General features: G+C 40.2%; 1 protein-coding gene across 3 annotated transcripts in view; it reads left to right on the top strand.

Annotated features, from left to right (window-relative positions):
* Window positions 1-26953, top strand: part of NUFIP1 (nuclear FMR1 interacting protein 1) — a 461243-nt gene that overhangs the window by 166454 nt on the left and 267836 nt on the right. For all 3 annotated transcript variants that reach the window (XM_044071710.1, XR_006364830.1, XR_006364831.1), the window contains exon 3: window positions 24637-24741. In XM_044071710.1, coding sequence (XP_043927645.1) covers window positions 24637-24741 — 105 coding nt within the window. The remainder of the gene's footprint in view (window positions 1-24636; window positions 24742-26953) is intronic.

The raw sequence follows: 26953 nt of genomic DNA, 5'->3' as shown, positions 1-26953 counted from the left end.
AAGAACATAGTACAGTTTTGTACCTACCATAAATGTAGATGTTCGAGGATCCCCATTGCTGCAGTCCAATTTACCCTCCCTCCTTCCCCTCTGTGTTTAGGGGTGGTTGTGTAGGTGAGGTTACATGCTGATATTTTTGTATATATTCTTGTATATATTGTACATATTTTTGGTGCAGGTATTTTGGGCCTTGTCTTTTTAGGGTCTTCTGACATCTGGGGCAAGAAAAGACTGAGGATATGACGTCGGTCATGCGCATTAGTACCCTGACGTACTGACGTCAGTCTAATGCGCCCTGACCGACGTCAGCCATATACTCTGGTATTCGGCCGACTGGACAGCGGACTACCCAATAGTAAGGACTGCAGCAATGGGGATCCTCGAACATCTACATTTATGGTAGGTACAAAACTGTACTTTCTGAGATAATTGGAGCTAACTTACTGTTGTACCCTCTCACTAGCCTCATTCTGGCTTCAGTGTGTCAGTTGTGGTCATTCCTTTATTTACTTTTTAGCAACCTCCAGAAATGTTCAAGTACTGACCTTGACCTTTGATTTCTTTTACCCACCTAAATCTTCTGGGACACCTTTATCCACATTCTGAGCTGATTGGAACACTTTTGTTTGCCCCCTCCTATCAGTCTGGTCTGGCTTCATTATCAGTTGTTTTCTTAGGTTTGTCAGGATTGACTCAGCTGATGGCTGCCGCTCACCTTGCTGTGATCTTGATGCCAGGGTCAGATGCATTACAATTCTTGAGCTGTTCTCTACATATTATGCTCAGCATTGAAATTCTTGTTATCGACTCCCCTCACATTCTTTTTTGACTTCTCCAAGTTTAAATATTTCTTGATGGTGAGTTCAGTGTCCAGATTATCAGTGTCTTGTCTTTTGTGACAGTTGACTGTCAAGTGGTGAAGAGTTTGACAGGATTGCATTTCGGCACATACTTTTTATTGCTTTGCAGTTATCACCATGTTTACTTGAGTAAAGATAAGCTGTAAACAGTGTTTTGTGATCAGGTCTTCATTTACCATAGCCTATGTATTTTATTAACTCTGTGCACTAGTAAATTTGATTTATATTGCAGGTTGTTGAAAGGTATTTGCTGACTACATTGTTGCACTTTATTCTTTTCAGTAAAAGACTGTCAGAATGCATATGAATAAAGGAGAAAGTGCTCAAGGTATAATCTGCTCTGTGATTCCACAATCCTTGTTTTGGTGCTATGTTAAAAGCTGCAGCATAGCCATTTATCAGATTATTTTGTAAATGCAGAAACTATAAATCTTCATAGTTAGATCACTGTTGCAGTAACCTAAGATATGTGGAGCATACTACCAGGGTTCAAACCAGCTGGTAAGCTTCCAGAGTTTTAGGGCACCCTCCATAGCCACTGCACAGCTCAAGCAGAGTAGTATGAAATCGGTTGCTAGGGCTCCAAAACTTCAGAACTTTCTTGCCATTGAGGTATGCTCTTCCCTGCGGGCTTCAAGTGATTGATGGTCGGCTAATGCTTTACCAAGGCTGGGTAGCTAAGAGAATACTTTCCATGTCATCATTTTTGCGAAGAAAAGTTGTTTTGTGTCAGAAATATTCAGCAAAGGCAAGAACTGGTGGTTTTAGTTATTGTCAGTAAAAAAAATTATCCCAGATGTGGCACATTTGGTTATGATTCCCTGTAGGAAATTACTTTCAGTTAACTGATTTTTGCATGAAAAAGTTCTACTTTTTTATCAAGACTTGTGACTAGGGACTAAGACTTTAGTTTCTCGGGTCTGTCATTAAAAATGTGTACCTGAAAACGTATTTTTCCTGTCTGGTTGATTCAACAACTATCCTCGGCTCCGCATCTCATTTCTGAGTCCTTTTTTAGAAGATAAACGGTCCAGAGTACTTTTTAGATTCCCTTATTTATCATATTTTGTTAGAAAAAGTAAACTGTTACTTTTCTGTCAAAGTGGTGATCGGATTTGAGGATAGTGTGTTTGCTGGTTGTTACTAAAACATTTTACCTTAGAACTCAACTGTTCTGTCAGGAGGTAAGACTGACTCTTCAAGGATCCACTTGTCAGATATGTTTTTTGGTAGACAGACCTTCCTGGGCTCCTATGGTTATTCTCTTATTTTTTTGAGAGAGAAAGTATTACTTTTTGTCAAAGTGTGTTGTTAGGTGCTTTGGCTAGTGCATTTGGCGTTTGTCACTAAAACAGTTTACCTCAGAACATAACTCTTCTGTCATGAAAAAAAGATCAACTGTTCAAAGCACTGGTTACTGTTTGTCTGACACCTGTTGCAGCAATGTTTCAGACCTGTGTCCTGGTAAGTATCATTCCTTCCCTGATCCGTGGGTAGAGAAAATGTATTTTGCTGGGGGGGGGGGGGGGGGGGTTTGGCCTGGACTCTGGCTTCTCCATTCCCTTAGTTACTGATGGGTGACTCTGTTGTGGTCATCTGCTTTTCCTCTCACTGCTCATCACTTTTTTCTTGGTTCCTCTTTTGTTGTTTCCTGGAGAGCTGCTGAGGAACAAAAGCACTTCCTGTGCAACTGTTCAGCTGCCTTATGTCAGCTAAGCGAGAACGACTCTTGCAGGCATTGTGGAAGGGACTGGGTGATGCTCTTTTTTGCTAAGCTACTTTGAGCAGCTTCATTCCCAGGGAAAGGACCGTCCGTCCAGCCTCTTTTTTTCTCCCAGAATGAATGCAAGTATTAGACAGTTATTTTTTCCTAAAGCAGATAAGGAGGATTGGCTGGACTTTGCTAAATATTTATTTAAAGCCTTTCAGTCTTTACTTGCTGAGTCTTTCCATCATTTAAAAAGGAAAATTTATTTATTTATTTTATTTAACATTTGTTAACTGGGAAAGTCCGACTTGGAACAAAGCCAGTTTTCAGCGGGGGCCCGGGGAGAAAGGCTCCATATGCATATCTTTGTAATGTGGGAGGAAACCGGAGCACCCGGAGGAAACCCACACGAACGCAGGGAGGACGTGCAGACTCCGCACAGAAGGCACCCCAGCCGAGAATCGAACCGGAGAACCTCTTGCTGTGAGGCGACAACACTACCACTGCACCATCCGAAAATATTTTCCTTTCTCTCATATAATGATCCCCAGTCTGAGGAAAGTACAGTTTTGTACCCAACATAAATGTAAATGTTCGAGTGCTCATACAGCTGCAGTCATTACAGATGGGTTATCCTGCCGTCAGGCGGGTCCTCGGTCGGCCGAATTCCAAAGTCTAGGTCCGGCGTCGGTTGTCGTTGCTTCTTCCCTGACGTCAGTGCGGCAGGGGTATAAAAGAGGCAGCCGACGCCATTTTCTTCAGTTTTTCTTGCACCAGATGCCAGGTGCCCCCAGAAGGAAGGCAAAACATAAAATTATGCAAACATGCAATATAGATAAAACAAAAACAGTAGTTGCAAGCAAATACACCATAAAAGAATACCCCAAACAGGTTGTATGATAAAGGTGTTTGTCCTAAGGCCTGTGCTAAGAGAGGATGGAGGGAGGGTAACCTGGACTGCAGCTGTATGAGCACTCTAACATCTACATTTATGGTAGGTACAAAACTGTACTATGTTCATCGTGCATACAGCTGCAGTCATTACAGATGGGTAGAATCCCAAAGCTAAGTAAGGGTGGTAGGCACTAAGTGGAACTAGGAGGGGCGAGGATGCCCTGCAGGACTGCTGTGGCAAAGCCCGCTCTAGATTTTGAGTATAGTGGAAGGTGGTAGTGCTTGGAAAAAGTGTGCACTGAACTCCAAGTAGCTGTTTCCAAAATGTCCTTGGTAGGGACCCCCCTGAGGAAAGCTGCAGAGGTAGCTGTAACCCTGGTGGAGTGGGATCTGATGTATACAGGCACAGATTTTCCATGAAATGAATAACAAAAGCGTATGCATTGGGCTATCCATTTTGAAATTGTCTGTTTGGAAATAGCCTTTCCTTGAGCACCTATAGCATAGGACACAAAGAGCTGCTCAGATTTCCTGAATGACTTTGTTCTGTCCAAGTAATAACGAAGTTGTCTGTGAATGTCCAAGGAATGTAGTAGTCTCTCCCCTTTGTTCTGTGGATTTGGATAAAAGGTAGGTAAATGAATAGTCTGATTCAAAGCTACACTGGATACTACCTTTGGCATGAAGGTAGGGTTGGTTCGTAGGGAAACTCTGTCCTGATGGAAAATGATGAATGGTTGCACAGCCATGAGGGCCTGTAGTTCCGAAACCCTGCGTGCTGAGGTAATATCCAGAAGGAAGGCTGTTTTCCACGACAAGTATTGTAGCTCTGTTGAAGAAGCCGGCTCAAAGGAAGACAGGGTCAGCTTTTCCAATACGAAGTTGAGCTCCCAAGCTGGGACTGGTGGTTTCCGTGGGGGGTTTATATTTTTTGCCCCTCTGAGGAACTGCCTTAATAGAGGATGTGAGAATAAAGGAGGATCTGTATTGTATTGTGCAGAAATGGCTGAAGCGTGGATCTTGATGGAGGAGAAGGAAAGGCCACTGTTTAACATCTCAGCTAGGTACTGTAAAATTTGAGGTATATTTATTACCCAAGGATTCTGGCCCTTTTCTTGATTCCAGGAACAAAATCGTTTCCATTTGGCGGAGTAAGCTTTTCTAGTAGAGGGTCTTCTGGCCTCCAAGATGACATCCTGCACCTCCTTGGAGAGGAGAGTCTGTTGGGAAATTAAGGTATTCTCCATGCAGCTAGATTTAGGGTTTTGAGCTGGATGTGAAGGGTTTTGTAATTGTGCTGGGACAACAGAAGAGGAACTATAGGTAGGATCCATGGTGGTGAGTGTGTCAGGCTCTTTAGGAGAGGATACCAGTGCTGTTGTGGCCAGTCTGGAGCAATGAGAATCATTTGTGGCCTCTCTGCTCTGGCTTTTAATAGAACTTTGGTCAGTAGAGGAAGAGGCGGGAAGGCATAGACTGTCAATGTTGTCCAATTGAAAGAGAGTGCGTCCACTTTCCAGGCCTGTGGATGATGGGTCCTTGAACAAAATTTTTCCAACTGGTGATTTCTGTGGGTAGCAAATAGATCTATGTCTGGCTGTCCCCATGCCTGAGTTATCTTTGAGAAGACTTGAGGATGCAACTTCCATTCATGTGGGTCTGTCATATTTCTGCTTAAGTTGTCTGCCAGTGTGTTTTCCTTCCCTGGCAGGAATTGTGCCTGTAGTTGAATTTGTAATTCCAGTGCTGTGTTCCACAGGGTCATGGCTTGCCTGCACAGGGGGTATGAATGAGTTCCCCCCTGTTTGTTTATGTACCACATGACTGTGGTGTTGTCTGTCCCTATCAATAGCTGGCCTGGATGCAGTAGGTCTTTGAAGGTCATAAGAGCATTTTGCATGGCTAGCATCTCCTTTTGTTTGATGTGTAGGTGCTTCTCTTTTTGGGACCATTTTCCCTGAATGGACTGATCTTCCATGTGTGCTCCCCAGACGTAGTCTGAGGCGTCCGTTGTGATGATTTGAGTTGCTTGAGGTAAACAGAAAGGGAGACCTGTGTTTCTTTGGCATGCTTGAGCCCACCACAAAAATTCCTTTTGAAGGCATGGAATGAGTGGTATAATTGTTTCCAAGCTGTGGCTGTGTTGAGACCATAAGTTTTTTAGGTACCATTGTAGTTTCCTCATATGCAGCTTTGCACATGGTATTAGTAGGATGCAAGATGCCATGAATCCCAGAGCCTGCAGGACTTTCCTTGCAGTTAGTCTGGTGAAAGTTGCCATTTTGTTGAAGTATTGAGACAGTTGCCCTTGTTTGTCTGGCGTGAGGTAGGCCATATGGGTATTTAAGCTGGCACCCAGGAAAATTATCTGTTGAGAAGGTATTAGTTTTGATTTCTTTTTGTTCACTGTGTATCCCAGGTAGTTTAACAGTTTTATTACAAACGCCAGATGCTGTAATAGAATGTCCTTGCTGTCCGCTTGGATCAGGCAGTCGTCCAGATATGGGTAGATTTGTATTCCTTCTTGTCTGCAGAAGGCAATTACTGATGCCAGGCATTTTGTAAACACTCTGGGCGCAGTAGATAAGCCAAAGGGCAATGCAGAGAATTGGTAATGGGTTGAACCTGCAAGAAATCTGAGGTATCTTCTGCAATCTTGTCTGATAGGGACATGCAGGTATGCCTCCTTGAGGTCCAATGTTACCATCCAAGACTCCTTGCCCAGCATGGGAAGAAGCTGCTGTAATGTGAGCATCTTGAATTTTGGCACCTGTAGATATGTGTTTAGGATGGATAGGTCTAAGATGGGTCTCCAATCTTTGTCCTTCCTTGGGACCAGGAATAGTCTGGAATAAAAACCTTGACCTTGTTCTTTTGCAGGTACCTCTTGAATCGCTTTCATATCCATGAGAGCGGAAATTTGTCTTTGTGCCTCTGCCCTTTGATTTTGTGGCAGGTTTGGCAAGCCTCTCATTTTTGGAAGGGTGTGAAAGTGGAACCTGTAGCCTCTGTCTATAATGTCCAGAATCCATTTGTCTTTTGTAACAATCTGCCAGTTTTTTGAAAATAATGCCAGTTCCAAAGGTGCTGCCATTATAGCTTTGCTTGGCAGGCATAGGGGGAAGTCATTGTGTCTGTTTTCTAAATGACTGTCATCCATCTTCTCCACCTCTTGGAGTTGGTGCTTGCCACTGTCTACCTCTGTAAGATCCTTGAGGTTGTCCTCTACCCCTTGGGCGTCTGTATCTGCCCCTTTGAAGTCTGTCCCTGGCTGGAAAGGACCAATTTTTTGAAGGCCAGTTTCTGCTGAAGCGTGGAGGTTGCACCTGCAAGAAATCTTTCACTGTTTGCATAGATTTCGCTTTTTCCTCCATTTTCTTTAGTATCTCCTCAGCTTTAACACCAAAAAATACATCTTTTTGAAGTGGTGCATCTAATAACTTTGCTTTGACATGATCTGGTAAGGTTTGTTCTTTGAGCCAAACATGTCTACGTATGACAGACCCCGTGACAGCAGCTCTGCATGAGGCCTCTAAAGCATCAAAACCACACTGCAAGGTATGTTTACTCACTTGCTCTGTTCCATGCAACAAATCCTGCAACTCTTTCAAATCTGGTTGTTCTGTTTGTGTCATTTTGCTTTTCAGCTGAGATAACAAAAACTGTTGGTACTTGAACATATGAAATTGACAGTTTAATGCCCTCATGGTTAAAGTGGCAGATGTATACACCTTTTTCCCCCACCTTTCTAATGCTCTGGAATATCTCCCTGAAGGTAAAGGGTTTTTAGCAGTAGAGGCCTTTATTCCCTTGGGACCCTGTGAAATTGTTTCTGGGTCAGCAGTATGGCTTTTATAAAGGAACTGGTGAGAATCAGGGACTCGGTAATACCTGTCTGGTTTAACAGGGGCTGGAGGTAAAGAATCTGGATTAAGAGTGGCTTCTGCGTACACATCATCCAAAATACCTAAAACAGGAGGGATAGCCAGGGGCCTCTGCTGGGGGAGCAGTAGAAATTCCCTGAGCCTTTTCTTGGAATCTGAGTAATCTTGGCCTTCCCAGTGAAAGTGCTCCCTCAATGTATGCAGGGTTTCCCCAAAAGAGTAGTCCTCAGGGGGGGAGACCGAGGGAATAGACTCCTCAGCATCAGAGTCTTCAAAAGGGGAATAGGCATAATCCTGGTCCTCAGAATGGTCTGAGGTAATAGAAGCCTGAGGAAAGGGTAGTCTTCCTCCAATCTGGGTCTTTTGTCAGAGGGGGGTTGAGAACCCCTGATGAGAGTTATCAAATCCTCAGCCATTTTAAGCATCTGTTTTTTAGGCATGGGGCCTTGAGAGGAGGTCTGAGGACCCTGTTTTTTAGTTTTCATGGCAGCTTTAGATTTAGTGAAGGATTTAATAGAGAAGGTGGAAGGCCTGAAGACGCCTTCAGAAATGGCAGGCCTCACTAAATTTTCAGTTTCCCCGCCAAGAGTGGCGTCGGTATCTGCAGTGGGAATGGAGACCGAGGAGCCGGAGACCGAGGAGCCTGCGACCTCGGGTACTGAAGTCACCGGTAAAATAGTTTCATCGGTAGTCAGGGGCTGCATAGGCGCCTCGCTGAGAACCGGTAATCGGCCTAAGCGTGGTCTCAGTACTCGGTGCAGACCTCGGATGTCGGTCCTTGTCTTTGCGTCTTTTGCTTAAAACTGGTGTCGGTGTATCCGACGACATGATATAATTAATTTTTTTGCCAAAATAATGAAGGGCGAACTCTGCCCGGCGCTTAATAGTGCGCTTGTTGAACCTAGTACAAAAACGGCAGGCCGAGACGTCGTGGTCTGGCCCTAAGCAAGGTATACAGAAAGAGTGAAAATCCTTATGTGGTATTTGCTTCCCACAAGAAATGCAATTATTAACTTTGTCTGACATCGGTCTGAGGCAAGAAAAGTTTCCCCAACGGGGTACTTAGCTTTAAAGAAGACTTCAGCTGAAATACTTTCGTAAATCTCAGGAGCTGGCCGACTGGCACTTGCGAACTGCTTCTGCTTCGGGCACCGCACGGCAAGAAAGACTGAAGAAAATGGCGTCGGCTGCCACACTGACTTCAGGGAAGAAGCGACGACAACCGACGCCGGACCTAGACTTTGGAATTCGGCCGACCGAGAACCCGCCTGACGGCAGGATAACCCATCTGTAATGACTGCAGCTGTATGCACGATGAACATCAGGATTTAGACTTGAACTTTATTTCTCAAATTCCCACTCCATAGTTTGGGGAATATGAATCTGACTCTGAGGAAAGTTATTATTCAAATTCCCCTATGAAGAGTTGTATTTTTCTGATAGTATTGCTAGAATAAGGGACCGGTTTTCATTTTTGAGAAAAGAAGTGCCAGAATTCCACCAAAAATATGATTTGTTACAGGTGGATTTTCCTCAACCTGCAGTTATTCCTCCTGTGTGTTGCCAGCCATAAATTATTCTTTCTCTGCAGCCAGCATTTGCTTGACAGTCGGACACCTGCTCCCAGAAAGTCTAATAAATTATACAATGTGCCGCAGTACCACAAATTCCTTTTTCTATCCCCAGCTCAGAGTCTGTGGTAATTGCACTGTAAAAATCAGCTTCTGCCAAGCTCCTTATGGTAGGCACCTTATGTTTGGCATGCTGGGAAAAGTTGTGATGGGTTTAGGACGAAAGTCTATACTTCTTCCACTTTAGCCTTCAGAGTAGTGAGTGGTCAGGCTCGTATGTCTAAGATTCCACTGGTTTTCTTTGACAGTATGAGTGTGTTAATTGCTGACCCCCCCCCCTTTTTTTTTTAGAGAAAAAAGCATCTCTGAATTCATTAATATCCTCTGTCTTTGGCAACCAAGCATTCTTTTAAAATGTGGTCATGACACTCCTGGTGTTTCTAGAGCAGATGCCATTGGGTTAGTGATAATAATTATCTGTCTACTTTCACGTAATTTAGAAAAGGATGCCATAGCTGAGATCCTCAGTGCCCTTCTGGATAAAGACGTGTTCTCTGTTTTTCTCCTCTGCTGAGAACCTTAACTTTTCCCATTCCACCCAGCATTTCATTTCATTTCATTTCATGGGGTTACTCAGATTTTTAAACCCTCCTTGCCAAGGTATAATTCTTCCCTGTGTGTGTGTGTTTTTGAAAACATAGTAACCATTCCCAGTAAGCACAGACAAACACATTTTCAAAAAGCAATGGCAGGGAGGTTCAAAGAAGAAAGGATGGTCCTCCCAAAGGCAATCTAAGAAAGTAGACGGACTGTATGCCTATTCATTTGCTGCTTTCTCGTCAGTCTGTCAGTCCTGTAAATCTTTCCTAAATGTAGGAGCTGATGTTGTTAATCTTCTTTCAATTCAACACTGATGGGTTCAGTTTTGAGCCCTCGGAACAGAGTCAGCCTTTTTACCAAGCTTGCACCAGCCAAAAAATTCTCAAGCTAAGTCTCTACCCAGAATGTCCTTCTCCCGGTAACCCCAGGTTTCGTTTGCCACGTAACCGTAAAGCTGCGTTTCAGCCGAGTTCTCAGCCAAGTGGAACTTTATTTAATATCTGTGTGAAAAACTTTTGATATCTTCATTTTTTATTGAGCAAATAGTATTTCTAGTGTTTTTCTTCTGTCAGACCTTGTTTTTTTCCTCTCTGCTCTACCCATTGTTACCGTTGGTAAACTTTCAAGTCCATTGTTGGTACGGCCTTTCCTCCCTTACCCTTGTGGTATTCCTTCAGTACCATAGCTGGTATTTTTCTTTCCTGTCTAGCCTGTTAGGATTGTTTTTAGTAAGCTGTTTCATAGGTTCATAGGTTTATACTAGGCTATCTGCCCTAAGGCATTTATAAGCCTAGCCCAAATTATTGTGGCTTACGCCACCCCTTATATGAAAAAATACTGTGCCCATTAGTTTGTTGTGCCTCTGTCCAGCAGTGACCCAGAGATGATTCCCGGGGTAAACCTACGATCTCCCATCCACACTCTCTTGCATATCACTCTACTAGTACAATTGTGACTTTTTTGAATGGTGTTTGACTTATTTGTTCTGACTGGTTATACTGTTAGCTTGTGGTGTCTATCAAGATGTCCGATAAGAAAGGTACTTCAGGTTTTAAATATTGTGCTTCATGTAATGGCAAGTTACCTAACAGTGGTTCCCACAATGATTGTGTATACTGTTTGGTGGTGCCCCACCTTTCGGTGCAGCCTCCTTGTGACATTTGTCAGAGTTTGTCAACACTTTTTTAATGAGCACAAAAATAAACTGATACTGAAAGGGTTACTTGTGTTTCCCTTTTCAGAGGCCATTTCTGAGATGGAGGTCTCTACCTCTCCTACTAAAGACAAAGAGAGGTCCTACTCGGTTCCCTCCTCACCATATGGTGATCAGGGTAAGCCTGTGAAATCAAAGGTCCCAAAGTTGTCTTCGGAGCATAAATCTCCCTCTGGCTCCATCTTCCTTGGCTCTGAACATCTCGAAACCTTTGATACTGGCTCCATTTTCTGTACCGGTCCTGCCTCCGGCACCGATTAAAGACCTCGCGTATTTTGACTTCGGCACCTGTGACCATTTCGGCTCAGGGCACACTTTCAATACCTTCGTCATTTACGATTTTAGAACAGACCGTTTCAGCTCTGAGTGCCAATTCGGCACTGAGCGTTTTACCGACAAAACTGGATTTGACCCCATTACTCCTGGTCTCGAAAATTGAGATTTCGGTGCTGGCAGACCTTGCACCAGGACCCGATACTCCCCTTCATTAGATCCGTTTCTGGGCTAGGTGTATAGCTCGTTCATTCAACATCCTAACGCTCCGTCTAGAGTATCCACTAGATCCACCAGGAGCCTGTCGGAACACGACGTGGTGCGTCTTGTGGGCCAGCTGTTGGTAGCCAGGGGGATACTCACACTTTCTAAGCCCCGTCCACCTGCAGGACTTGGGTTGGTTTCTCCATGGACTCCATCTTACACTCCTCCTCCTTCGACCATTTCGGTTCCGAAGTCTTCTACTCTGACATCCTTCTCGGAACCCATCACCTCGGTGCCTATAGTGCACCTCACTCCAGCTCCAAGTTTGTCCCTTTGGTCTTTGATTCCTATGGAACCGGTCCTTCCTCAATCTGGGCCCAGAATAGGAGATGCTGTTTCCAAGGTTACATTATCAAAATGGTTAAGGGACTGTATATGTTTCATCTATTCCCTTAGTAACAAACATATGCCAAAAGTTAAAGCTCTCTCCAATAGATCTATGGCAACATCTGTAGCTTTCCATTCCAGGGCTTCCATGGATGACATTTGTGCAGCAGCTACTTGGGCTAAGCCTCATACCTTTATCAATCATTACAAATTGGACTTGGTCTCCAGAGGGGAGAGCTGCCTTCGGCTCAGTGGCACTCGGGAATGTTCTTACATGGACCTCAAGGTAGCTTAGGATTCTGTCCCATAAGTGATGAATGGAAAGAAGATCAACAACATCAGATAAAGAAGTTGTCTTACCATAATGTTTCATCTGTGTTGTTTATCTTCTTTCATTCATCACTTCCCACCCTCCTTCCCCCTCCAAAGGATCCTGGGGGATGCTTTAGGTCCAAGTGGTGTCCTAGGGTATTTGTGCAGAAGTGGCCTCGGCTTTACTTCTCTTTCTCTAGCAAACTCAATTTGAGGTAACAGGGAGAAGGGCATTCTGGGTAGAAACTTAGTTCAAAAGTTTTTGGCTGGCGCGAGCTTGGTAAAAGTCTCAGAACCAAACCTATCAGTGATGAATGAAAGAATATGAACAACACAGATGGAACGTTATGGTATGACATAACTTCTTTTTATCACTTTCCTGTGTGTACCAGATGTGATACCCCTGCACTGCCGAGTAATTAAAGAGCCTCAATCCTCACTACTGGCAACAGTGGCGGGACGTACACCTGGGAGGATAAGTACACACAGTAAAGTGAAATTTCCCTTAAGAGCACACAGAGACCACAGTCAATCTGAGGCTGGTTTCTCCCAATCCCCAGTAAGACTCCTGACTGGCACAACTATAGGATTGAGATCTCAGCTGAGTGGCCAGACCAAGACCTCCAGCACCCTCTCTGTCCAACCAGTGCTTCTTGTTCCTGTGCCCAAGTAGCTGACACACACTTTGAGGTTTGATTTACACACACACACACACACACACACACACACACACACACACACACACACACACACACACACACACACACACACTCTCTCACCTGGGAAAGGCTCACACTGGTTTACTAGCTATGCCCCTTCTGTCCAGACTATAAGGTAGTTTTCACCGCCACCAGCCACTACTTATCAGCTACTTTAAGGCCGTTAGCAAAGGGTGTCCAATCTTGCTGTGTAATGTTAGTATTAATCCAAATGGTAGTTTGACCAAGAACCAGGCTATTAGGAGTGGCCTGTATAGTGTCACCAAACTGATATGCAAGTACTCTAAGAACTTAAATATCTCTAAACAGACCAGCCACAACTGAAAGGTTTAAATATATTTAATAATAAATAATAAAAAGAACAAGACAACACTAAATATGTATTCACAGTGACAGAGTTAAAAAATCACAGGAATTATTTAAAACAACATTGCAGGACAGTCTCACATAAATACAGAAAACATCTAAACTAATCTTACTATGTTCCTAACTGAAGCTAAGAGAAATTACAGTACCCTAGTTAACTTACTTACAGCAGAGGTATTCAGTGGATGTTGGCAGTTCAAAGACAAATACAAAATGCCCTGTCACTCTCTCTCAAAGTTCTTAAATTAATATCAACTATTACTGCTGGGATATCTACAGCATGACATCAATTTTTGTCACCCGACTTCAGTTCTCAGGCTCAAAACAACCATTGCTAGAAACTGCTTACATTTAGCATCTCCCTGTGAAAATACATAGCCTTCAGATGTTTGCAACTGCTGGAAGACATAAAACAATAAAACACTTGCAAAACAATGCATTAGGCTCCCTAATTTTAGACATCTTGTCTCCTTGCTGCATTGAAACCATCTCTTTTATTATGTGGTTATAAAACAATTTAATTTCAACTATTTTCCTGAAGTTTTGGAAGTTAAACCTCTATGTTCTAGTTCCCACTATTAAAATATATACATTTACACAGGTGCAATAGTTTATATACATTTCTGTTCTTTCCCAGTAGGGTACACTGTGGACACGCCCTTAAGCTCAGTGCTTTACGCACACTTCTGTACCAGCAGCTTGATGCTCAAACAACATACAGTTCTAATATAGTGGTAACCCAAGCAATTGCATTCTGCTGATATTCACAAATGACATGTAACTATTTACAGAATTCCAGATAGCTGGGCAGTGTTTCCTTTTGTGACACCAGATAACTTCAGACACTTGGATTATGATTATCATTCAAAAAGGCTAAAATTGTCACTGGGATTTCTCTTCAATCAAACCTCCTTGCTCCATTTTATTTTAGATCAAATGCTATTTTTTTCCTTACAGTTAAGAGGGAGAATATTTTATTCAAGGATCTTTTTCATGCCAAGGAAAGAAGGAACCTGGTGACCTGTACTTCATTTTTTTTCTAAGCCTTTGCATCACATTTTTAGTTTTCTGCTTGCAAAGGTTGTATGTAGGTTTATAAACATGCTGTTTAAGTAGATGTGTGAGATGTCTGGTTGTATAGATTGGGAGATGATCCCCAAGACGGTCAGACATTGTACCAGAGGTGGTGTATTTGTAAGGTCTGATACTAGGATCCAGACTAATAGGGAATTTGATATCCCACTCTAATGCCTGGGGCTATTAATTAGTTGTTTGAAACCAAATAATTGCACACTAGATGGTGGGGTTTTAAGAGTATATGTCCAACCAACTGGCATTCTTACCATTTAGTAGTAGTATTTCTTGGGGAATTGGTATAGATATCCAATATAGGATATTTTTCCATATAGCTGTATTGCTGCCAGAAAGGATAAAAAGAACAGTAATACGTATCTCTTTATAATTGTTTAATTTCAGGAAAGTAGAAAGAAGCTTTGCTGAAATGAATTTTGCTATTTGTTTGTTGTAAGGGGTAATGTGGTGGTAGTTGGGAAATGTTAAAGTAATACTACCACCTTTCCTTTCTGTGTAGTCATCATTGATGATGATCTAGCCGGGAAGTGTAATTTCAGAGTCATTTATGCAGGATTTAAGCCGAGTTTCAGTTACAGTGAGAATATCAGGTTTATATTGGATAATCCAGGCATGTAGTTCAGCATTTTTATTTCTTATGCCTCTAACATTTATGACAGTAAAACGTAGATTACTGGGATTAGGAGTTGACAATTGTAGAGTTAAAGTACTGTGTGGAAAAGAATTGTCTTGATGTTCATTGTGATAGGTGGGCCAGAATTAGGGTAAATAAGACGTCTTCTCCTAGAAGGATTTTAGTATGTTGGGGAACTGTTAATACGTGCTTTTAGGAGAGCATTTTTCCACTTAATTTTTTTTTGGTTTGAGTTGAAATAGAGTTAATCAGTCCATATTTTGAGTAAAGGTGAGGGGCATCATTAAATGGGTGTGGTGCAATGCGTGGAGAGTATAGGGAGGAAGTATGAACAGGTGGTTGGGACAGAGTTGGAGATACGTTGACAGCTATTATAGAGTCATGGTAGGGTGAAAGATGGCCCAGTAGCAGGAGAAGACTAGTGGATAAGCTGAGCAATAGCAAGATTAAGTAAAGGGATCTGTATTTTATAGCTAGCAGGTAGTGGGGAAGTAGGGATCAAAAAGGAAAAAGAAGTTGCATGGTAGAAGAATGTTTAGTGGTGGTGGGGTCTGAATGCTGATAGAGGGTAAGTAGGAAAGAAGTATTTTCTATGAAGGAAGAGAGTTAGGTTGTTGTCCTAGTATCTTCTGTGGAATGTAAGGAATGGGGGAGGGTTAAAAAGCTAGAGTATGAGAATGAAAGTTAAACTAGGAAGAAGTGAGGGTTTATTTGGAAAATGTAGAAGATACAACGTAGAAAACATAAGTGGGGTGATAGGGGGTGTGACTAGGAATGTATTTAGTGCAAAGCAGTATAGGAGAGAGAGGTAGTTGGGAATGGTGCTAAAAGATTAAATTGAAGTTGGAAATTAGGTATACTTTTGATACTTGGAATTCAGATGTGGAGAATATGTAAACATCTACTTGTCAGAAGAATTAGTGTGGAATGTAGTACATTATATTACAACCAATGCATTTGTCTGTGGGTGAGAATAAACTGGCTTAACACATACCAAAATTTCCAACTGTCTCCCTTTCCAAAACCTTTTGTTCGAGGTTACAATCAAGCCAAAGTTAAAACAGCTAACATGTACCAAGCTCAGTGTCCTATAGAAATAGAATTTCTTAGCACATAAGAAATAAATTACTTTAATTTCAAGTTGGCATCTATCAGTAAAAATTCACTTGCTGTACAGCACAAAAGTGAGAAAAGCATCCAATTGCTTATATTAGTTCCTGGCAATACGGTAAGAAGTGCGGCATTCCAAGTGATCAATATCCAGACAAGAGTCTTTTAGTCCTTTATGGGTACTGTGAAGTCATCCTGCATGCTCTGTCCACTCTCTCTTTTGGAGCTCTACAAAACCGATGATGATTCTTTGCACTTTTGCTGCTCGCTCTTCTTGTAGGCTAAAGTCTTATTCAGTTGCAGGGAGTCCTGAAGAAATCCCGTCTGGCATCTATACTTTCCCCTCGCTACAAATGGATCTACCTTCTTGGATTTACTAGCTTCAGAACTGGTAAGATGCAATATGGCTTTTTTTTGTTGAGTGTAGAAAGGTCCATGTGTGACTGGAGCAAGAAGCATAAATGAAATAAGAAAGTTTGCAGAAGTCTGGAGTATTTGACTTTTCTCAGTCTTACTCTGCCTGACTGACCAAAATTCTGATTGATCCAGAATGACAGACCAAGCTCAGTTCCACTGCAGTATATATCTTTCCAGGAGAGAGAGGGTTTGGATTTTCTTTGTCTCTACTTTTGATGAAATCCAGCCTTTGCTTTAGCTGTTTATCTTACCACAGTACGTTACAACTTAACTCATCCAGAGAAGAGGGGGAGAAATTGCAGAGATCATTTTCTTTACACCCTATGAGTTTACTACTCCTTTCTGACCTCTTGACACCTTACTGTCCAAGAAGTAGAATGGCATGTAGTTTCATGCATCAAGCTCAGAGATTTTATTTGTTGAAGGCACCTTTTGGCGTGTGCTGAAGACAATCGATTCAGATGTTAGGCAGATTTTTAGCATGTAGGGCCATGCATTTCAGTCTCATGGTTAATGCCTGTTCTTGAACATTCTAGAGGCCTCTTTACTAGGAATACAAACTTCATTTGCATGCCTTTTGTTGAAGATGGGATACGTCTTTTAAATGGAATGACTTCATGCCCTCTATTTTCAATATTTTTGCTACATGCCATTACATGACATGAAATAAGATTAATCCATGACAGTATATGAAGGCAGAATTAATAAATGCAATTCAGACAGAGTAGCAGTGGCATTTTGGATGCAATACTTAATAGCCACAGCAATAATAACAGATATAGTGTTAACAACAATGCTTATGATAACCATGACTAATAATATCAATGATACTTGTATTAGTTTTCCTTTTCAATTAAGAGGGTTTTTATTATTCCTACATGTCCAAAGTATAGAATTAAAGGGACTATAAACATTCTTATTGTTTTGGATCTAAATCTATTTTTACTGTTTCCTATCATTTAATCTTATTTTTTATCTTTCCTTGCATTTCCCTCCATGTTATTAATGGGGGTTCCTAAGCTTTTCTGGCTATTCAGTCTCCTAAATAATTCATCTTGTAATGCCCCATGAGCTAGGATATTCTTGGACTAATTGAAAAAGATAGATTATAATTTAATCACATAGCCTAGTTTTTGTTATTATTTGTTTTGTATCCTGCTGTTCTTGTAAGTCTACCTATTATTCCGTACAGTATAAAATCTTTTTCTGGATCTCTTAAGATTATCACATCATGGGATGATTTTGATATAGAAGGTGGGGTGTAGTGGACAGCTCTGATATTGGGATGGGTAGTAGTAGAGTGTTTGGTGGTAGATGGATTAATTATGTAAGACTGTCATTAGCAGAAAGCAACCTGGAAGTATCTGTTTCTAAGCAGGTGGAAGATTGTTCCCGCCCAGTGATTTGGTTTACAATTTTCCAATAGCACTTAGGGTTAAGGAAGGATTTTTGGTAGGAAACTAGGTGGTGGGCTATAAGTCTTCTCGTAGCTTGTTTGGCCAGACTTCACAGTTGAGAAATTGTCTGTATTGTCATGGAAGGTTTTCCAGTCTTCTATTTGTAAGTTGAATAAGGTAAATATTCGTTCTGTAAACCATTGCTTGAGAGATGCTTTTTAGAATAGGGCAGTTTTGTGGAAAGTGTTTGTTTTGCTGGTACAAGAAGAAGTAAGTAAATGTGACAGTGAGAGAGAGAGGGGTCTGGAATATAAGTAATGGGAGACAATTTTTTGTTGGTTAGGTTGTTATGCTTGGCTTCTATTAGTTTTACTTGGGTGAAAAGGTGATGGAAGTAGGATGTGGCTTTTTAGTGGGAGTTTGAACCGTGAAAGTCAAAATGCATTGCTCACTAATGGAGGGGGATAATAATTGATTTGAGGAAATAATTTTAGGGGTGTTAGTAATAATGAGGTCAATTAGAAATTAGTTCCCTAAATGAAGGTTTGGCCTGGTGGGTTCTTGAACTAATTGTGTAAGCCCTAGAGTGGTTAGATGATCCATTTTTATGTGCACATGGGTAGTAGGAGGTTGATGACTATGTTCCTATAGCTGGTTTGATGTATGATTGAAAGTTATCTAAAAGTAGTTTGACTTCATAGGGTTACTGGGAGGTGGAATGTAGACTAAAGCTAGATTAAGCGAGTAAGTCTAGGAAATGAGAAGATCAGTGATTAACCATTTGGGGTTGTAACCCGAGGAGCAAGTGCTTTGGTGCTATCCCTAGGGTGGGCTTTGAGAACTTGCAGCCTAAGAAGTGGAGTCTGAAATTGGGTGTCTCATTTTTGAACCAAAATTCTGTAACACTAGCAAAGTCAAAGTTGTCTTTTGAAAGAAGAGCCAGTAGTAGGTCTAATTTATTTTTAAGTCTTCTGGTATTCATTAGTATTCTTTTAACAACTGGGTCGTGAAAAAGAGTGGTGAGAAATGACCCAGGTTGTGGTGGAAGGGTGACTCCAGGGTTGGGCTTAATGTACACTTGCAATATGATGATGTAAGTTAGTGTTAGGCAGACAGAGAAGCAAAGGCAGGTTTGTTTTAGTAATGTTCTTATCTTGTTTCTGTAAGTGAAGAGTGTGGAAAGTGAAGGGCAAGTGTATGGGAAGGCGGTGGGGGAGGTTGCAGGTTAAAGTTATTACTGTAGGAATACGGGATATTGTCATAATTCTGAGTGAAAGGTTTAGTGGAGATTTTGGTTTAATGGTTAGGTGACGTGAAGTTATATAGTAATTATTCTTATGAAAAAAGGTGAGCATAACGGGTGGGAGTAAGGAAGGGACTCTCGTATTAATTTGCGGAACAGTTTATGCATTTTGGAGTTGAGATTAGTGGTTTTGTAGATAGAAAGTGACAGTAGATGGATTATATTATTGAGTTGGCAAGTTTCTCTTTAAGGAGAGTGGGGGATGAGGTAGGATTTATGGGCTTGGGAAGGTAATTGTAAATTTGTGATTCTAGGGGGGTTGTTGCTGAATTGGGGTGGGAGGAGAGCAAAAAGGGCAGGGCTGCTATGTTAACAGTAGCTAGTAAGTCTGCTCATTCTCAGAATCTTGTGTTTGAGCACTAAGGAGGGGAAAAGGAATACATCCCAGACCAGTGGTAGTTTTATTTAGCTTCTATTTTGGAACCGTTCCAGGGAAATAACTGCAAGTTAACTATACTGGAAAACTGGAGGTACGTAAAAATAAAGCACTTGTAATCTTTTTCACCAGAACTGTTTTTATTAGTTTTCAACATAAAACACATGGAAAAACAGCAGCTCTTAATGACCGTAATGCAGCAAAACACTTCAACATTACAGAGTACTACAAACATTACAAACAATGATTTCTAGAAAATGTAAAGGAAAAGTGAAATGCATAGAGTGCGTAGAGTAATTTAGCATGCCATTTCTGTAAACGAGCATGCAGCCATGGACTCAAAATAGTCATTAGTTTGATCATAAGAGCCTTGAATGGACAATTTCAAAGTATAAACATTATCATATATAAATAATTTGAAGTACAGTTTCCAATACGTTTGCTAGGTGAAAAAATGTATCTTAAATTATTTGAAAATTTATTCTCCTTAAATGCTTAGAACATAACCACAAGACAATTCCAACCAAGAACAACAACAGGAAACCTTGTAGCGTCACACTTTTATTCACAAATTTGAGTGCTTTCGTCCGGTATCACAGACTTAATCAGAATAAAACAACCATCTCAAAACTTGTTTAAATATTACAAAACTTAAAAAGTACAACCCCGCACATTCAAAATAACACATTCAAAATAACCTATCACAAAACCTCACTAATTAAAAAAACTAATTAAATCAGATTAAGCTTCAATTTGCCATTTATAAATTTCCAAATTCTGAGCATGCAGACAAAATAGCTGTTCTCACCCCCCCCCCCAAAAAAAAAGCTACATTTAGAATGGAAGGGAGGTAGGCTGCTTACTTTGAGGGGTAATATAGGCATTGTGGTGAATAATAAACTGAGAATAAAATAATTTAGTGAATGTACTATAATTCATGAATACATTCAAAATTTAATATGAATTTTCTGTAAATTTTTGAATGCAGGAATGCATTACCAGTTTGAATTTTAAATTTTAAGTTAAGCCTTAGAAACTAGAGTATTCAAGACTTGTTTTAAGTTCTAATGTTACACATTTTATTCTGTCTAAATGGGAACCGACAAATATATTGATTTAATGTTGAGCCTCAGTTTTAATGAAAACAGCATAGTCTCTTGGCAATTTGCAATGATCACAAATCTCTTTGGCAGACTACATTATCAAAGATTTAGAAGTGAAATTTTTCATTGTAAACTCTTCGATTCACAATCTAAATATTTGGGTTATTTGGTATATAGTTTGAAACAGAAGTATAATTTTGATACTCAGAAATTTAATAAGATTATTAAAAGGTGAATTTAAATATTTTGGTAGTTAATGGGTTTTGAGTTCAGCTAGTATTGTATTATTCATTAAAGGCACAGTCAAATTATTTTTTGTTTTTTACCAAATGTTAGTAAATATTTACTTGTTTGTAAAAGTGTTTTTAGTTGCTTCAAAAAGTTTGATTTAGCTACTAAAAAATAACTAACTAAAAAAAAAAAGTATAAGAATTTGAGAGCAAAATTAATCTCTTGTAGGTAGTGTGTACAGATTGTGAGCCATATGAATCTCAGTTGTGTATTTTCTTGGACAAGGATTTGAGAATATTTTGGCATTTAGAATCTATGTATTTGTATGTGTATGTGCCCATGCATGGGTGTGTGTGTATGTATGTTTATACACACAAGCGCATGCTCGCACACACACAGATTTTATGTAATTTATCGCCTCAGGTATTTCGTCACATGCTGAAATACGTGTTTTTTGTCGGTGGTGCAGTTGGTCAAATTTATGTAGTGGTTGAAGTTCCTTAGATCGGCCATTAAATAATTCAAGAGCTTTTTCCCCTTTCTTCGAGTTTATGCAACCCTGGAGTTAGTATATTTAATTTCTGGGGGGTGGGGATGCCCTCGCATAATAGCTCTCTTTTGTTTTACTTTTAGTAATCGCAAATGTAACTTAATGGTTTGTATTTGTTAATACTTTTTTCAATGATTTTAGTGGTGATTAATGATGATCGCCATTAAGTTTGTTTGATCTTGTGTGTTTTGATCAAATGTACCAGAGATTATTCATTATAAACTTTATTTATATACAAACCACTTACATTTGGTTTACTCTTCTCCAGAATAATCCCCAGAGCATGCACAGAATGTGTTGACATTTGGTGTTTCAATGTAGTAACCAAGAAATGCTTTATAGTACCTCTTTGGAAGTCTGCCACCCCAAATAACTATGTCATAAGTAAAATACCCTTAAAAGTTGATTCATTAGTCATGGAGCTGGTAACCTAGCCTTCAACCAGTAAAGTCTGCCACCCCAAGTAACTGTGTCATCAGTAAAATACCCTTAAAAGTTGATTCATTAGTCATGGAGCTGGTAACCTAGCCTTCAACCAGTATTTGTCTAAGGTAGTAAGAAAATCCTTATATGTTGCTCAACTTATAAACAAGGGTATGGCATCTGGGTCCATAGATGTCATCATCATACTACTGTACTCAGCCCTCATTAGGCCCATCATAGAGCATAATGCGGCTTTGTGTATACCTGACCAGACACATGCAGCAACTGGAACATCCACAAAGGCTCCTTACAGAAAGAGTGCAGGGAATGAACACAACGTCCTATGCTAATTGCCTCAGAGCCCTGTCTGTCTGCTCGGTATTGTACAGATTTCTGGGGGTTGATCTTTGCCTGGCATACAAGGCATCCCTGGTCCCTGTTTCGATGAATCCTTTGCACATCTGCAAAACAACAGCATCTGAACTACTAGATTAAAAGATGAAACTTGGCACATCAAACTATACAAGTTAACAGAAGTCTGGTGTCCACTTAAGGGAACACTCCTCCATTTAAGAACAGCCTACGCTAAATAAGTATCAGTGGTTTGAAATGGAGATTGCGGTACAGTGAGGAACGAGAAATGTATTCTTTTCTCACTGTAGCGTGATCTTTGAGTTGATATATAATTTAGAGGGGGTGTGCGGTGCAGGAGCGGGCTTCCACCCTGCAAAACTGCTGCTACTTATGTAGTGTAGGCCATCTTTAATTGGAGGAGTGTTCCTTTAAGTGAAGACTGGACTTCTGGTTACTTTTTATAGTTCGATGTTCCGGGTTTTGTTATTTTCAGGTTTCGAGGAAACGTTATCGTCTCGATGTTGTGTAGTTCGACTCTGTCTTCAACATTATAAAATAGACATTTTATATATATGTATATATATATATATATATATATATGTATGTATGTATGTATATATATATATATATATATATATATATATATATATATATATATATATATATATAGTATGTGTGGTAATCAGTGAGTAAGTATGCTTTTAACTTTAAATGCTTTTGTTGTTGATGGGAACTCTGTAGTGTCCCCCTTTCCAAATGTTTCTTCTTTGCATTCTGACATTTTATAACATGGCAGTGGCTGTAATTTTCATTAATTCAAGTAAAATCCTCATTTCTTTAAGTTATGTTTCATTTTTTGTACTTTTCTTTGTACTGGCCATGTTATGTAATGACTTGTATCTCATCTTTGTTTATGTAATATCACCATCCTCTCACTGTTAATTTTTTGTTTTGCTTTCATTGTACTGGAGCTTTTCTTCTCGTGTCTCCACTGAAAATGGGCTTTTAGTTCAGTTGGACCAACCTGGTGAACAAATGTCAGATATGTAAATACATTTTATTACAATATATTTAGTCTTTGTAGAGATTTTAACTCCCGAAAGTTCTAAAGGATCTGTTATTGATATTATCAACATGGAATGAGAACACATCTGATTTACTCAAATTTCACTTACTTTAATAAGGATGTTTAAATAGAAGGTCTTAGCTTGAGTGCGAGGACAGCAAATAATTAGAGTTTAAGGTGTTCTCAACCTTGTGGAAGGTAAAGCAGGGTTCCCTTCAGGTGCTGAAATTCTGGTTGATATTAATTTGCTTGAATATGTTTGCTTACTACATTGTTCCTCCAAGTTTGTTTTTTGTTACACACCGTATCTGTTTACATATGTGGTTGTTGTCCATTTGGTTGACAAATACAAATGAGTAACAGCACAAGTGTATGGGTGCTCATTTATGTGAATCACATTTAGTTGAATTTAAGCTTTGTACAGAGTAGGTATGTGGGAGTGTGCAGGAAAATGCATGTTTTGAAAAGGTGGTTTTCTTGTGAATGTGCAAGATTCGTTTATAAGGAGTAGTTTGTATGTGTGAGTATACGTGGGTTAAGGTTAGAGTTAAGGTTGGATAAGGGGATAGATTTGGTGTTGTGTGTGTTCTGTGTCGTTTTGTCTTGTTTAGTGGTACTGTTAGGGAAAGGGTTTCTAGTAATGTATTATGCAGGGTTAGAGACGGGGGTATGGAAAGGATTACTACACATGAGTTAGGTGGTGCAGTGGGGTTAACCCTTCCTCTAACATTACCACTATTTAAATATTGCTTGATCCGGGGTTGCAGCTGGGGTTTACTGATAGTTCATTAGAAGTTGAAAAGTTGTCAGTGTTTTGTGATTTGCTCGTCCTTTTTGTCACACACTTATTTTTGTCACTTATTTGCGTGTCTCTCATTTGTGTTGTCGACCAGTGATATATTCATAGTTATATGGATGCACTAGTACTTGTTAAATGATTTTTGGTGAACTACATTTGGTCAGCTAACTAGACGGTCAACAGGTGTGTGAGATCACACAATTCTTTGGGGTGGGGAATATGCTCTCTTCCTGATTTTGTGTGATTTCACTGTTCATATATAATTATTGGGGGGGGTAAAGGGGAGCTATCTGTGGTATATTATGTCTGCCAAACTTTGTCAATGCAGAATGAAGAGGGATAGTCATTATTGAAGTGGTGGGGGAGGGCAGAACAAGTATTACATTTGCAGTGGGAATGTTTGCCTCTCCATTTCTCTGTGTCATAAATATTGCTGTTAAGCTTGGACTATCACTGTAGGGTACCATGGTAAGCCATTTTGCGTATGTCATTCTTGCATAAAAGCCAAGTAAATGTAAACTTATCCAGCTGCAGTCTTCATGTATGATGTACATAATGATGTATTTGTAGTTATAGTTTGTACTGAAGTGATGCAGGACCATGACCTTTTCTGTATGATCTTACTGACTGATAACTCTTAAGTGTGGGATTTGGTCATATATGATGAATGGATTTTATATTAAAGTAGTTTGTAAACTCATTTTTTTCCCCTTGAAGTCTGGTTACTTTAGTTGAGTGAATTTGATTTTTCTTTTAAGTAACTCACATTATATATATTTTTTGCTTTCAGAAAAAGAAGAAAAAGGAGCCTGTTTTTACACATTTTTGTGACACTTGTGACCGTGGCTTCAAAAACCAGGAGAAGTATGATGAGCACATTCTGCAGCACACAAAGGTAAGGTAGTTCCAAGGTTACAGAGAAAAATGGTGTCTATATTACATCATCGAATGCTTAAAAAAGCGAACGATGATTAATCGACCCCATGTAAGCAAAAACTTACAATGTCGAAACCTCAAAAACTTTAAAACATTACATAAGGTGGGGGGCTTCGTCCCCCCACACCCCCCCGACGTACCAACTCCGAGATCGCACTACAGTGCCAAAAACAGCAACGTAACTGAAGCGGCCAAGCAAATTCTTTCCCAGAGAAGCCGCTTTGCTATTTTGCCTTTTCGTTCTTTTACATTCGATCAAGACGCATTCAACAGAATGCTTCTTCAATCACATAATAGGAACCCAGAAAAATATACTTTGTATTTTGGTGGGTGGTTACTGGGTATTCACTGGTTTATTTTAGCCATAGATCCCTTGATTTTGAAGCCCTTGTTAGAAGAGTAGGTGTCAGATCTCCACTGTTATTTATTGATCTGATGGAAGTGTGTTTGCCAGTAGTTAGTACTGAGCTGTTAAGCTCAAGTGGTAGGTTACCATGTTACATTGCCACATGTACCTGTAGTGGATGTGAGCTTCCCACGTGTGTCATCATCTCAGATAAATGCGCCAAATTGTGAATGTTAGAACAGATGAATGAAATATCTGTTTTATACTATCTGCGAGGGAAAGAAAGAGCTTTAGATAGTCATTTAGTATGGTTTCCTGCAAAGCTGCAGCAACTGCTGTAGTACTTGATTATTCAGTGTCAGTCCGTTTACCTGCAAGACCTTTGCTGATGCATGGACCAGTATAAATTCAGGCAGAGTTCAGGCACCTTTGTTGGATTACTGACAGTTCTGAAGAGGGACATTTCATGCTGTATAGGATTCAGCCAGGCTCAGATACAGGTGCAGCACACACTTATTTCTTGTAGCCTCCCTCATTAAGGTACCTCTTAGGTTTTATGCCTGTTTCTTATACTATCACCTGCCCTTTTTAGAAAGAGATGAAGCCCTGACTCTGGTATAGGTGAAAATGAGATTAAAAGGTCAAAGCACCCGCAATGTGTCCAGTAATCACTCCTGCAATTCGTACGGAGTTACATATATTGATTACATATCTAAGTAAGATTGTAAATTCTTGTTATAAGACCCGTTGCTCCTACTACTGGAATTGTCCGAGTGTTGTTCTGCCTGCAAATTCTGGTATTTTATGACTTTTTGCCTCTCTGTATGTAAGACAATAGTCACTGGATGTAGCAGTTTCAGTGATCATTGCTACTTTTGTCTTCTTTTCATGGACTACTATATCTGGCTTTCTTGCATCTGTTTTTTGAACTGTTGGTAATTGGAGGTACCACGTGATATAAACTTCATTTTCTATGCTTTGTGGCTCATGTTTCCAGTGTTTCTCAGCTACCTCAGTATTATAATGTTTGCACATTTCCAAAGCAACAGTCTTGCCACATTATTATGCCTTTCAGTATACAGTCCTTCTGCCATTAGTATATCACAACCAGCAACAAGATGTGTGACTGTTTCCAATTCTGTTCTACAAAAACCTACATTTGTCTGTTTCTCCCACATGTTCAATGGACTTTGTAAACCAACATGTACGTAGCCCACTGTCTTGGACCACCAATATTAATATTTCGTCTTTTGATAAATAAATTTACCTCTCCTTAACCATTCCTGCATTCAAGTCGTGATCAACATGAGATTGTTCCAAGAGCTTTCTATACTTGCAGCTTTTTATGCAATTTCCAAATTTCTTGCCTTCTCATCTGATCCTTCACCTTGTATTCTTGCTTTTGTTTTTTGGCACGTTCAGTTGCTGGCTGATTTTTAGCTTCTGCTTTGATTTCCATTCCTGCTTGACGCCGATATGCTTCTGCTAAACTAAGCAGGGAAGTCATCTTAGACTTATTCTCATCTTTAAAAACTTTCAGTACATTTGGGTCTCACGAGGTCAGCAGATATGTATGTAACAGTCCCACAATTGCAGATCTGTACATGTAATCAATTTCGAGGAGGCCCTTGCCACCTTCAGAACAGGAAATGTATATAGTCTTGGTATGCACTGATTTTTATAAATCCATTTGATGAGCATGAAGGATTCTTGTTTTCCTGTCCAACCTATCCAACACCTTTTGGGGCCAGTCAATCACTCCAAAACTGTAAGGTAGGACAGGAAGAGCAAATTGGTTTATAGCTTAGACTTTGTTCCTAGATGT

Source organism: Protopterus annectens, chromosome 5.part0, assembly GCF_019279795.1.
Source record: "Protopterus annectens isolate FY-2018-M chromosome 5.part0, PAN1.0, whole genome shotgun sequence".
NCBI lineage: Eukaryota > Metazoa > Chordata > Ceratodontiformes > Protopteridae > Protopterus > Protopterus annectens.
Note: the sequence above shows the minus strand (reverse complement) of the source record. Positions and strands in the feature narration are given on the sequence as shown.